Source organism: Neolamprologus brichardi, chromosome 17 (genome assembly GCF_056152115.1).
Source record: "Neolamprologus brichardi isolate AB-2024 chromosome 17, ASM5615211v1, whole genome shotgun sequence".
NCBI classification, from domain to species: Eukaryota; Metazoa; Chordata; class Actinopteri; order Cichliformes; family Cichlidae; genus Neolamprologus; species Neolamprologus brichardi.
Genome location: NC_142120.1, coordinates 22,109,983 through 22,124,262, shown reverse-complemented (window position 1 = coordinate 22,124,262; position 14,280 = coordinate 22,109,983). Strand labels below are relative to the sequence as shown.

At 42.9% G+C, this 14,280-nt stretch overlaps 1 protein-coding gene across 1 annotated transcript; it reads right to left on the bottom strand.

Moving 5' to 3' along the window:
• Positions 1-870: 870 nt before the first annotated feature.
• On the bottom strand, positions 871-13,975 carry xpot (exportin, tRNA (nuclear export receptor for tRNAs)). The gene is made up of 24 exons (XM_087830509.1): positions 13,862-13,975; positions 12,001-12,154; positions 11,281-11,363; positions 11,149-11,205; positions 10,924-10,993; positions 10,580-10,798; positions 10,143-10,327; positions 9,891-10,059; positions 9,164-9,400; positions 8,990-9,028; positions 8,844-8,906; positions 8,645-8,769; positions 8,423-8,567; positions 8,129-8,343; positions 7,053-7,122; positions 6,743-6,981; positions 6,369-6,654; positions 6,095-6,284; positions 5,677-5,793; positions 5,436-5,551; positions 5,311-5,358; positions 5,157-5,228; positions 4,805-4,861; positions 871-4,723 (listed from the first exon to the last, which is right to left on the bottom strand). The coding sequence occupies exons 2-24, from the start codon at positions 12,085-12,087 to the stop codon at positions 4,697-4,699; spliced, it is 2,916 nt and encodes a 971-aa protein (XP_087686635.1). The 5' UTR covers positions 12,088-12,154; positions 13,862-13,975; the 3' UTR covers positions 871-4,696.
• Positions 13,976-14,280: the final 305 nt, after the last annotated feature.

Below are 14,280 nucleotides of genomic sequence, written 5' to 3'. Positions count from 1 at the left end.
CTTCACTTTGTCAATAATATTATTAATATACATCTTAGTTGTAAACTTTGCTTAGCTATTGTGGCATGAATATACCTCCATACCTCATATAAAATGAAGCCAATTTCTGAACTTTTACTGCATCTTTATCCAGATATATAAATAAAAAAAAGGATGAGGTGGCTGATTAGTGAACACTTTTTTTTTTTTTTTAACGGACATTCAAACAGAAGGTTCAAAAATAAAAGTCAACACCTTTCACCATCAATAAAATGTATTTATTTGGCAATTTTTCAGTTCTCCTCTGTCTGCTCAGGACCACTTACAGGAAAATATAACCTGAAAATTCAAACATCCATTAAATCCTTTAAATTAAAAAAAACAACAAAAAAACAAAACTGATTCTGCTTTTTTGTGGGTTGACGGAGGTGCAGAGCTGACCTTTAGTGTCGGCGTGAATACTTCTACGGTATAAAAAAGTCACTTCAAGCTGATGGGGCATGAACAACATGTGGAGGTGCACATTTTTCTATAGAGACTACAAGGTGTAGATCCTGGTGTTAGTGTAACAGCTGAGTGTTTGAGCATTCGGCATTTTCAGAAAGGGAGATATTAAACAAGCAATAATTCCAGTCTTTCATTTACAGTCATTAGAAACAGGTGCTCATCAGGTGTAGTTTTACTTTGGACAGAGATAAGCTAGTCATTTACAGTCTTTATGCTAAGCTAAGCTAAACAGTAAACTCTCAGACTTGGAGTAAAATCCAGCTGAGCATCTCCCTGAAGGAACGTTTTAATTTCTCTACAGACATTCCTTTAAAAGAAAAATCACCTGAAAAAAAACAAACAAAAAAAACAACCCCCCCCCCCCCCCCCCCCCCCCCCCCCCCAAAAAACCCTGACATTTAATAAATGTTTTTGTATTTCTATAGAAGACAACTTGAGTGCATTTTTGTATCAACGCTGGGACCTTTTTTAAATTTTTAGTGGCGGAATGTGGCTTTCATATGTTGCTAAGAAATTTACAGTCTGCAAATAGAATTGAGAAAATCCAAATCCAAACTGCAATTAGTTTAGTTTAGCACAAAGACTGAAATTAAGGGAACCGAAATTAGAGAAACTGCTAATCAGCGTGTCATCAAAACAGCTACCAGTCAACATAGCTAACATTACAAAGGGTATAAGCAGCCACTGTAATGTTTTTGTTTTTTTTGTTTTGTTTTTTACATCGTTTTAGCTTTGACCATCTTTGTGATATACTAACATCATCATGGTTATGTTTAATTTTCATTGTTATTGATTAGGAATAAAACATTTGAAGCCTTTTAAAAACAGCCCCCCCCCCCGCAAACACCCCAAAAAAAAACCCCAAAAACAAAACAAAACCCCTGTACCCTATAGATCCTTTTAGCCTAGCTTAACATAATGCGAAAATTGAAATCGGAGGAACCGCAAGCCTAGCATACACTGACAAAAACAAAAAACCCACACATTTAATAACTACTGTAAGTAATTTCAATAACATAGTGGATTTTTTTGATAAAAATATAGAAATAACAGATCTTTGTTTTAGCAGCAATTAGCATTAGCTTGTTAGCTAAACCAGATAAAACTAAAATCTACCTTTAATTAGGTAACAGGACTCTTTAGCTATTTATACTAAGCTGGGTTAAAGTTGCGGTAACAACACTCTGGTCAATTTATAAATGGGACATAATGTTCAAAATGCTAATAAAATAATTTCTAACCACAGATATTTGTAGCTAAGCAAGCTAACTGTTTTCGCGTGCCAAGGTTGGCCGTTTTTATTAACCTAACATCATTGAGTGAGTTCTTTCATATCACCAGAGAACTGAGGTGGATTATATCAGAGCTAGAAACCAATTGCCCTGCGTTAAACCATGTATTTACACCACTAGCACTTTGCTAGGACTATGGAAGCCCACATCTGCCAAAAATAAACTATTTACGATTTTTTTTAAAAAAGCTGAAAATATTCACATTTTAGTTCAGGCTCACTATGAATGTGATATTCGTATTTGTCTAATAAAGCAAATGTTTTTCTTTTTATTTCACTGCATTAATATCAGATATTGTTTGAAGAGATAGCATCTTTAAATTCACCACAGAGGAGAAAAAAACAACTGTATTACAGTTAACTGAAAAGGTAAACAATGATTTAATGACATTTCATTAGATTTTTGTTGTCATCAAATCCGTTCTGCAGCATTAATTGGCAAACTGTACATCCAATTCAGTCCGTGTTAATACGCAGCTGACAACTGTTACTCCTCAAATAAACATTTGCTTTTTGGGTAAATTACAGAGCCTTTTCTTTAAAGAAAAAAAAGAAATACTATCGTTGATTAGATTTTTTTTCTCCGCTGGATTTCTTGAGAGTGTAAGATGTCCCCTTTTAACTGGAACCAACAATTTCAGGCACTTTCTCAGCAGGTTGTCCAAAGGCAAAGTTTCAGGAAAATTACAGCAAATTACGATGAACACACCGACTTATTCAAACATTGGAAATATTTCCAGGGCGTCACAAAATCTGGAGGTGTGAAGACCATCTGTACAGATTGTTGCTGTTTCAGGACAGTTATAACTGTTTAGCAGCTCCTTCACAGTAAAAGTGTTGCATAATGAATTGTCCTGAATTGTCACTGCAATATAAAATTAATCGAGCTGCTTCTGCACACAGCAACGGTCTGTTTTTACAGGAGATACGCATGATTTAGTTCCGATTTCTACGGTCCTCATATGCCAAGAAAAAGGAATGAAAGTTGTCCAAATTAGAGATGAACAGATTCAAATTTTAAGTTTGGCATATCAGCTTTACTGAATAAATCACAACAATTTGAATGCTAGATTACATTTATTATTATTCAGATTTTTTTTTCAAGTTTTAGATTTTGAGATTTGAGGCATCAAAAGTACAAATACTCAGAATAAGTCATTTCTTCCCCGAAAAAACATTTTTCAATTGCCAAACGTTAAACTATAAGAGACTAGAACAAAATATTTAATTAATATATTGAGGATATGAATAATATAAAATCTATGAAAGTCATAGAAACTCACAACTTAACTGAATACAGCAAACCTCAAAATATTGAGAAACTGCATCAAAAATGTTAATTACTCAATCAAAAAAAAAGGTCACTCATGTTTGACTAAATACATCAAAGTAGTTAATAACCGGATAAACTTTTGGAATAATAAACATATTTATGTTTACTTTCAGATCACACCTGTTAAATTTTTGATTTCAAACAACCTAAAACTGTGACTTTAAGGTCGAGAAAAAAAACAAACAAAAAGCCACAGCAAGCTTTTAAGTCACAACAGAGTAACTTGCAACCTTTGCAAATTGTAATTTTTAAATTTATCAAACGAAATGTTTTTTTTTTTTTAAAGATGTGTCAGTGCAATAATAAATATAACCATGTACTGATTAATTCAATTTACATAATTTTTGTATTGAAGTAGTAAAACTAATAGTGTGAGTCAAACGTTTTGTGTAAAAGTTACATCTGTGAAATTTATAGTTTTACTTTAAAGTCACGCTTTATAGTAAGTTTAAATATTCACTTTTTATGAAACTATGGAAACCAAATTTTTACGCATTGAGTCACCATAAGGTTGAACAAAAAGAAAATTCAAAAAACAAATACAAAATTGTGTTAATACTCATCAAGTTGCATTTATAAGAAAATACCTGGAATAAAATGTTCATTCTGAAAGTGAATTTAAATGAATAGTCCATTGATTTATAAACAAAAAGATTTTTTAAGAACGCATATTTAATTTTTTGTATAAACTTTTGATGCCACAAATCAGAAATTTTCACTTTTATGTTACATTTTTCCCTGGCATAAATGGGCCTCCGCACATGGTTTCCAGATGGGAATGAATATTTAAAAAACAAAAAGAAACTAAACCTAGGAATTTTATTTACATTTTTAACATCTTATTCTCTTATTTACACTTTGTTCCTCCATTACATTTTCATTTCCATCTGAAATTAAAAAAAAAAAAAGTCAGCCACATCCAGCAAACAAAAATGTGGTGTCTATTTCCGTCACGTCTTCGGTTTTAAAATCCACGCCGAGGATCTCTGGCTGATCAGGTAACAAGATAATACTTGATCTGCAGATTGAGTTGGGCTGTAATGTTTCACTTCAAACCTAAAACCAACCGTTCACTCCTCAGCATGTTTAAAAAAAACAACAAAAACAAAACAAAAAGCCACATTTTAAATAAGAATAATGCGTCAGCCCTTTTTATTCTTCCTTCTTATAAAACTCAGTCTAGCCTGTTCTGAAATGTGGTTTCTAATGTGAGTGTAAAGCTATCGATTCTTCTAACCTAGAAGGTCACTGAGGATAATTACCCAGTCTTTTCCCGACAACAGGCGTCCTCTCCTGAAAAAGAAAAAAAAAAAAAAAAAAAGCCCTTTCCTCATGGCGTCCACAAAGTTCTCCACGTTTCTGAGCAGACGTGGCGCTCCTGCACATCTGCTGATCTCAGAGGGAGGGGTTTCACCAGGCTTCGTTCCGCGTCCCCGACTTAGACAAGCTGGGCTTTGTTATGCATTTAATTCTAAGTGCAAGAGCAGCGCCTATGCTAAGGTCCTGTATTTTTCAATTGTTGAGTGGCAATATGACCACTTCCTGTGAAGAGTCCTTCAGTCCCCGTGAACTTCCAGTTTTTTTCCCTACAGTTTTCCTCGCTGGAAGAACGCCTGTCGACATAAAAAAAGGTCATCAGTAGAAATGAAACAGGTGAACTCGGTCGTAAACCAAGAAAGAACAACAACTCGTACCTTAATGTAGTTTTTCAGGACTTTGACGTCAGGCTGCTGGAGAACCTGGCAGAGCTCCTGATGGATAAAAGAAAAGACAAACTGTTAGCCTCGCTTTCTGACACACCCACCTGTCCAACGTCCAACACTAGGTAACGTTCAACCACAGTTCGTCCAAAGTACGGAGAGTCAGCAGGGTCAAACTATATATTACGATACCAACAAGAAACTATCAAGGGAGGGAAAAAAATGCAAGAAAAAAATTATTAAACATATTTAAATAAGGAAACACTTTGAAATGAATAAAACTGAACATAAATAAAGGAACACGTCTCGAGGTATTTTTGAACGTCAGGGTTTGAGCTTTTCTGACCTGTGAAATTTCCGGGGCCACCTGGAGCGATGGCAGGTACTCCTGCTGCAGGAACTGGATGAATTCGAGTCCCTGAAACAAAAACAGCACGTGTTCAAGCGGAAGTGCGGTGACACATAACAAAGCTTGGTCAACCACAAAAATACATTTTTACCCGTTTGAGATGAATCATCTTCAGTGTGAGAGCGCACTCCGACAGAACCTGAAAAAAAGAAAACAGTTGAGGCTTGTCACCAAAACGAGATTTTTTTTATTAAAGGTGGAATTAAAGAAACTCACCAGGACCGTCTGTGCATCTGAGAGGTCAAAGGTCGGTTTGAGGGGAGCCAGGAAACAGGCTGGGACGATGTGTTTGTAGATAAAGTCGGGGAAGCCCACCATGCCGTCTTTACCTCCTGCAGAAGAAGAAGAAGAGCTCAGAGTGAAGCTCACACCCTGTATTGACCAGCAGGGAGTGACAGAAAACAAGCTTCCTTCTCACAGGACACGACTTCCTGTCGAGGTCATGTTTCAGACTCACCCCACAGCTCCACCAGTTTGGTGAGGATGATGAAGCAGGTCTTCTGCGCGATGGGGTCGGGAAAGTCGACAGCGCCCTGAATGATGGTGAACACGATGCGCTCCATGTTCTCCGCCCCTGGAAACAAAACATTTAACTTTGGCTTGTTCTTTCATTTTAAGTATAATAAGAAAAAAATATTCTGGACCGTTTTCTCCTCTTGTTTCCTTTCCTCATTTGTTTCCTTCTTCCTACCATCTCTTTTTTCCCTTCATTCCTTCCCTTCTTCCTTTGTACTTCCTTGTTCCTAATCCATTTTCTCTCTTTCCTTTTCCCATCATTCCTTCTATGCTTCCTTTCCCTGAATGAGCCCTCCCCTGTGAGGTTCAGATCCTACTTCTGTGTCTACGTGTTTCTTGGCATGCTGAGTGGCGCTCACCCTGATTGGCCATCACCTCGTTCATCCCACTTCCTGCGATGGTCTGGATGAAGCTGAAGTAACTCCTCCTCAGCATCTGCTTCTCCAGTGCCGCTGTCTGGTCGTTCTCTTCTGCCGGGCGTGCCAGAACCTCGAAGATGGCAAGGACGAGGGGCATGAAGATCTGCTGCAGGAAGGGAGACACCTGCCGCTGCCGTGGCAACAGGAGAAGTTTGTTAAGGATGGCGAGTCAGAGTGTGCAGGAAGGTTTGGTGCTGGTTCAGCAGCAGCTTACCTTAAACTTGGCAGTGATCTGGCTGATGAGCGGGATGAACTCCTGTAGATCTTTGGCCTCGCAGTCCTTCAGCATGTGCTCTGAGGCAGCGGGGACAAAGGGCAGCACCTCCTCCTCCATGCAGATGATCATGCGGTGCAGGAACGAGCGCACGGAGCTGCGCAGCATGCTCCGTTGCACGGGGCAGCTGAGTGCGGGCAGGAAGGCCTGCAGGCAGTCCCGGTACACCTCGGTGCAGCCACACTGCTTCACTGTCTGCTTGTTGCTGAAAGCTTTGCTGGTCCGGCTGAAATGCCACAGACGGTGGCGAGGTGAGTAGCACGCCGTGGCAGTGGACAGAATAATAAATAAATAGATCGTTGATGGATTCTTACCTGGCGAAGCCGACGGCATGACTCAGGCAGTCGGCGAGGGCGGTCTGACGCTCCTCCTCAGTCTCCTGGGGGAGTTTGGCGAGTAGCAGGCGGAAGGCGTCCATCAGCGGTGTCAGCAGGCTTCTCATCAGTGCCTGCTTCCTCTCCACAGGGCTCTCGCTGTTGACGATGAGGATGCCGGCTGCCTCAAACATAAAGAGCTGGTCGTCGCTGGTCAGGAGTGCCGGGAAACCGTTTTCCTGGACAGAGAAATGCATGAGTTAGTATAGGAGGAGGAAACAGCAAGAAGAGGCAGTGTTGTGATACTCACAGGTGGAGTGAGCTCCAGCAGGTCCTGAATCCTCGTCAGGATGTCCTCGACGAAGGCATTCATGTGTTTACTGCCAACAGAGAGCGGTAAACGAACACTGGGTTTTAAAGTCAACTGAGCGTATTTTCAATCATTCGGATGTTCTTCCTTAAATCAGACTCTTCGTTCCTGGATTCATTAACTACATTAGATTCACATCCAACTGTAATGAGTGTCATTCTATATTTCTGTCATGGAGCAGTCTGAGCAGACGCCTCGGGGCCTTAACGCATCACCGAGGGGGCCTCCTGGTCAGATCCACCTCACTCTGCCTTTCAGATTGAGGCTAAGTTCCTTAGCATCATTCTTTCTACTCATGACCATAGCGGAGGTTAGAAATCTTAATAAATGGGTAAACAGCTGAGAGCCACACCAGTGAAAGCTGGAGGTCAAAATAAAGCCGACAGATTGAAACCATCATCATAAACCACTGAACCTGAGTCCAGCCTGAGTTATGAACAGGTTCAGTGTCAGAGGGCAACTTGCTCACACGTTTCATGTCTTTTTTGTCTTTGTGGTAATATAGAAAGAAAAAGAATCATCTGATTTCAAAAGACTAAATATTATAAATTATTTAAAAAAAAAAAACATGGCTAGACATGTAGTTTTACATACAAAAGTTTGCACATGTTCAGTGCGTCCCCCTCCGGACGCTGGACATACGTCCACACGACAATAAAACTCGTCCCAAATGTTTGTGATGTGTCCTGGCAACCACAAGAAACTCACAAATCTGATCTAACAGTTTGTGTTTCCATGGCTACTGTGAACAAAATGACAGCTGTAGTTTCTGTTTTATTACGTTAAAAAGAAGCTGGTACAGCTCAAAGAGTTTATGAAACGATATTTTCTCAGGTTGTAGTTTTGCTGTTTTCTGTGTAAGCAATACATTTTGTTGTGGTCGAGTTATTCTTGGTGTAGAGCACACTTGTGAAGCCTGTTGCTGCATCAACGGCATCACATGGCTTCCAATGGCAACGGCTTGCCATTGGAAACTGAAATGTGTGATATTGTGCAGCAAGTGAAGCTGGACTCACTGTAGGGTTTTGATGAATCTGGAGAACAGGTAGGCCACCCTGCTGCGGACCTTCGGGCTGTTGTGTCTCAAGCCTCGCTGGTCCAGGAACGCCATCAGCACGCCAGGAATGTGCTGTGGCTCCACGATGAAAAACTTGTCGTATCGCACAACCGTTTCAAAGAATTCCAGAGCGACGGAGGTGTGCTGGTAGCTGCTGACACCGCAGGAAACCAGCTAAGGGTTCAAAAAGAAAATGCGTTTAAAATTTTGCCGCACAGACGCCGAACCACAGCCGAGCGGTCATGTGACTCACTGTCCTCATCATGTCCTGCAGGGCGCTCGTCTTGGCCGTGTCTCCAGAGAAGTGGGCACCATGCGCTGCCGGTAAGGCCTCACCCAGCATGTAGAGCAGCCTGATGGCGACCTCCACCTCCATGAAGGGTGCTGTCTGCCAGTTCCTAAGAGGAGACATTAAAGCTGAAACATGGCAGCTGCGTTTTTCCCACCTCTCTAAACAAATCAAAACATTTCTTACTGCATCGTGTTGGTGAAAACGCGGCGGACGGCTTCCAGCAGCAGCTCCGGTGAAACCTGAGCGAGTCGATCCAAAAGCATCTTCAGCTGCTTCCTGTACTCCACAAACATAGCCTCGTCCTCGCCCTGAGAAACAACAACAGCAGGTGTAATGCCTGCCGCTCTGCCCCGCCCTCACAGAGGAAGAAACAGAAACTCACCTCGTTCTCAAAGTTGTACTCGTCATCGTACGTGAGCTTTTTCATTACAGCGAGCATGATGGCCTATGGTGACAGCGAGAAAACTTTTTAATGATTTGCCCTCAGATAAAGACGTGAGAATGCACTGAGCGCGCTCAGAGACTCACCTCGATGTTTGCTTTCTGCTGGTCCGTCAGCTGAGGAAGCTATGAACAGAAAACAACCTCAGAACATTTTAAACCACTGCTGTGAGACCCGAAGGTCCCTAATTTTTAACATGTTCTCACTTTTAAACTTGTTCCTAAAAGTTAGAAAAGCTGCCCGGGCCTCAGAAGCCTCACCTGTTTGAGGACGTGCAGGTACTCGTAGCAGAAGCCGACAATGTTGGCCGAGATGTCGTCATCCTCGTGCACCAGCAGCTGCAGCAGCAGAGGCACTTTGGCCTCCACGGCCTGCAGCGTCTCTGCTGCGTCCTTCACGTTGCCGGTTTTCGCCAGCTTGGTCCAGCTCAGCACCAGACTCTGACCCATGCCGTTCACCAGCCGTGAGAACTTGGCCAGGAAGTCCACATCCTCCTCCTAAAGGGGACAGGAAGAGGAAACATAAACATGAAGCTGTAAAGGAAACACATTCTGCAGGAACAGTTCAGCGCTGCAAACTTAAGAAAACAAAATCAATTTTTAAACTGATACATGTTTAACGAACCAGCTGTGAGACCATCTGTGACATCACAAACACCAAATCCTCCTTTCATAAACACTGAGTTTTTGTAGAACTGAGGCCTCAGTGTAGCTGCTTTTTTCCTTTAAGTAAAATATTCTTGTGTTAAACGATGATCTACAGCAGCTATTCTTCACTTGGTGTCTTTTGATTAGCTCTGGACAGGCTGTGAACAACGATGATGGATGGACGATGGAAATGTTTCATGTTTACGTTTAAGTCACAGCTGGAAATATTTATTTATAATAACAACAGAACGGTGCTTTAAGTCACCGTCAGACATTTTCAGGACCCTCGTGACCCTCTGAGGCTGTGATGGGCGTGTTCCTTGTATCCATGGTAACTAACCTGCTCCACGTTGAAGAAGCCTGCTGACTGTAGCACTTGGCACAGAGACTCTACCAGCTTGGTTTTGTCCACTGGATCCATTCCCTTGTTGACGATTTCAAACAGGCAGTCGCAGGCCTCCTCCCTCAGCTCCTCCATGGACATCTGACTCAGCAGCAGGTTCACGAACCTGAAAACACAAAAACAGGTGAGACGTGATGGCCATGGGTCAGAAATCATGTATACGATGCCTCTCCCCGTGCTCGTTCTGACCTGTCATTGGCGATGAGGTTGAGGTCGATCCAGGACACGTAGGCTCCGACAACCTCCAAGCACTGACAGGTGAGCTCGGGGTGGGACTGCTGGTACGTCTGCAGGATCTGGAACCAGGACTCCACCAGGCTGGGGATGCTCTGCTCCCTCATGCTGTCTTTGATCAGCGTGTTCCTGCGAGTCTCCTGCAGGAATACATGCAGCGAAATCATCACCAAAGCTACAAACGCTTCCTGTGACACATTTCCTGTTGGATCATGTGACCGCTCTTCCTTAGAAACCAGTCTGTTTTTGTGAGTAACGTGTGGGCTAGAGCTCTGTGGGTTTCCTTTCCTGCAGAGGCTTCTTCCTCCCACATCAGCCTGCTCTCCTTCTCTAACTCAGCAACAAATATAAAACACCACCAAAAGTTTTCCCATCATAATCTGCTTTCTGACCTCCGGCGTGTGCAGGATGTCTCTGTCCACCACCTCGGCGTCGATGGCCATCAGTGTCCTCAGGTAGATGTCGACTCCGTGGGGGTTCAGACCCACCAGGGACAGGATGTCGAAGAAGAACTTGGGCCACAGAGTCATGTACTCCATGACGAAGGTGAGGGCGAACACCTGTGCTGCCTTGTTCCTGATGAAAGCCTTCTCGGGCTGAGTGTTCATCAGCTGCGGGGAAGAGACGAAAGACGTGACAGCGAGTCTGTGAGGAGATGTGAGCGAGGCTCAAATCTGCACAACTAAAACAGTGAAAATTACTGTGATGTTTAAACTGGCACAAAGTTGTGACATACCTGAAACTGGAGCCACTTCATCAGAGTCTCTCTGATGAGCTGCTGCTGAACAGCACTCAAACTGCAATGTCTGTAACACACACACACACACACACACACACACACACACACACACACACACACACACACACACACACACACACACACACACACACACACACGTGAGAGCAGCGCCAGCAGGTAATACTCATCATGTGATCACGTGTGAAGAAGCTTCTTTCTCACCTGAACTTGATCTGATGCTCCAAGACTTGGAAGCAGAAGAATTTGACGTGGTCATCACTGAAACACAGAAATGCATTTAACAGCTGCAGGTACGACTCTAACACACCTGTGGTGTGTGGGCTGGGCACTCACCTGTAAATCCCTTTGGCGAGAGCCTCAGCACAAACCTCCCAAGCGTCCTGAGACTCCTTCAGCTGCTCGAAGTAAGCGATAGCCTGGAAATACACAGAGAGGCGACATCAATGACATCACCAGCTCTTGCTCTACTCAAGCAGCTCTCACACCTTCTCCTGCCCCTTTACATCCGCAGAGGGTTTACTGGTGCTGATGTCAGGTTTTGATCTGAGTGTGCTCTGCTTATCTTGTTTCTATTGGACGCTGATAAACCTCACAGGTAAGCAAACATCAGAACAGATGCTAAAACATTTCTGTTTGTTTGCCTGTTGTCTTCTGTTTAGTGAGGCCACACACGCTGACCAATCACCACCTTTCAAAGACTCACTGAGCAGGAGAAATGCTGATGGAGCACCAGATGTTTTTAGCAGGCCAGTTCAGCACCTGAACGCTGTCTTTAACTAAGAAGTCGTGTTTCTGGAAGCTCTGCGCCGTGTGGTTTGTGTCTCATCTTTGAAACTGAACAACAGAAGTATCTTCAGAGTGTTTAAGTATGACTGAATGCAGTTTTGTACCAGCTCAAACACAAACATTGAGTAAGATTTACTACTTTCAGCTCCTGACGTGTCGTCTTTGAACCATTTTCAACTCATACATCTGTAAACCCATCCTGCTTTTTGTGACTGTTTTGGGTGTGTGGGTGGGGGGTATCAGTGGCGATGTGTGGTGGTGCCTCACCCTCTGCCTGTAGCGGGCATCGGCGTTCGGGTTGAGCCCCAGCAGGGCCTGCTCGTCCATGACTACAGCGACAGACTGGCAGGCCATTCGTGGGTTAGCTTTCCTCCAAGGCCAGTTCACTCCTCTCTGCTGCTGCCGGCCAGAACTCTCTCATCTGCAGCAAGGAAAGAGACGATTGTCACAACACAGCACAGGTTAGTGAGATTGAAGCAGATTAATTAGATGATTTAAGGGCAGTTACAGGTTTCAGGTGTCATTTGTTCAGGTAAACTGTTTCAGCAGAAGCCAAAGAAACATGATCAGCTTTAGAGTTATTAAGGTTACAGTTAAAGAAGCACAAGAGACTTATTTTTAGCAATTAATCAGAAATCCCAGGAAAACATACAGACTCCATTAAATAAAAAGTGAATGGACTCCATTAAAAAAAACCCACACACATCACATTTAATTAAAAACTTTGCTTCTTTCATCTCTTGCTCCCATCCAAGTGCCGTTAAAGTTTTATTTCTTTTAATTTGTCCTTCCTTTCCTTCATCCTACTTTAGTTATATTCCCTCATTCATATCCTACTTCCTTCCTTCTCCCCTTGATTCCTCCATTTTTAAAAACTCTTCCTCTCCCTTTTCTGCCTCTTCTTGCTTATTTCTATCCCTTTTCTTAATCTTGTCCGTTATTCTTTCCTTTGTGTACTTAAGACTTGTTGCTGCTGTTTGTAAATACAAATTTAATGAATAAAAGACTCAAAGTATGTGACTGATGTTGTCAGATAAAAGTAATAACTCAAAAAGAAAGGCTCCAGAGATATGGCTCTTTCCAAAGGCCATTCCCTTTTTATCAGATTAGTGGAAATTTGATTCTGCACTGTAGTGATGATAAACACATCAGATCTAGGTTGTAGTTTCAGTGAAACATGTGAGCAAGGGTGGGTTGATTAAGAATAAACACAGCTGTATAAACAGGGCACCTCTCTACCAAACTCCATTCACTTTTTATTAAATTTCAGTAAAGAAAGGTTGGGATGCTCTTCTTAACCTTATCAGCTTCGTTTTTTTTAATTAACCAAGTACGTGGTCGAGTAGGTGTACACTGCTGTACAGTAATAACACATGGGTAATCTGCTGTAGAAAACGGGCATTTCTCCACCAAACTCCATTCACTTGTGGCCCAATTTAGAGAATTTTTCCAGCGTTCTTATAAAAACAGATTTAATCAAAATTACAGACTGAATTACGTTGGCTATGTAGGGGCTATGTACTATGACAGGTAAATAGGTGTCCAGCTGATAGTCAGTCCAGGTGAGCTGGCAGTGCTCTTGCCCGCAGTGACAGCTCGGGTGGCGTTTGTGGACGACGGAGACCGAGGGTGATGCAACACGGGGCCAATACTCCAGCCTCCATGTTTACACCGAAACACCACCCATAGCACACGGTCTCATCTCTACCGAACACCTGAGCCCCAGGCGGATATCTCCATGTCGCAGCTCCTTGATAAAGCCCACCTTCGTCAGTTAGCTCCGAGCTAACACCTTCACATCGGAACAAACTAGCTGCTAACGCCAGCTAGCCTGCTAGCCACTGAGCTCGCGGGCGGGCGGAGGGCGCTCCTCGCATGGTTGAAACTCCACCAAACCCCACCGACTTCACCCGAAGGTGTTTAATTAGATCGGCTGTGACGGTGCGGGGGAGCGGATGGAGCCGAGGGAGGTTCTTCCCCGGTTTATGACGGCCCGGTGAGGCTACCTGCCCGCGGCTCCGCGAGCTCCACAGCAACTTAAGCCTCACGCAAAAAAACTCAGCAGGCCTCAGCCCCGTTTGCAGTTCACAGCCAGAGCTCAGAGGGGAGAAGAAGAATGAGATCCTACCTTAATGAAACCGTCCTCCTCCGGTGGTTCTTCTCCGTCAGCGCCTTACAGAGCCGCCGGGAGTACCACTGCACGCAGCGTGTCCGCGCACGATCACTTCCGGCTCACCGCGCGTGACCCGGAAGAGGGTCCGCCGTCACTGCGTCAGCAAAACGTGCACTTTTTTTAATTATTATTTTTTTAATGAACTTTATTTATCAAAAACAAACGGTTGTTGTTACGGTTGAGCATTACTACAAGATAAAAAAGAACAGAAAAAGAAAAGCGAAAGAAAGAAAGAAAGAAAGAAAGAAAGAAAAGGGCAATATAAAATCTGAGAGTATAGGCATAGACCGTGAGAATAAAAAGGGAAATCATGATCCACATCTCAAATAGAGAGGCCTCCTTTTAACATAAACTGAACTTATTGAATAGTACAA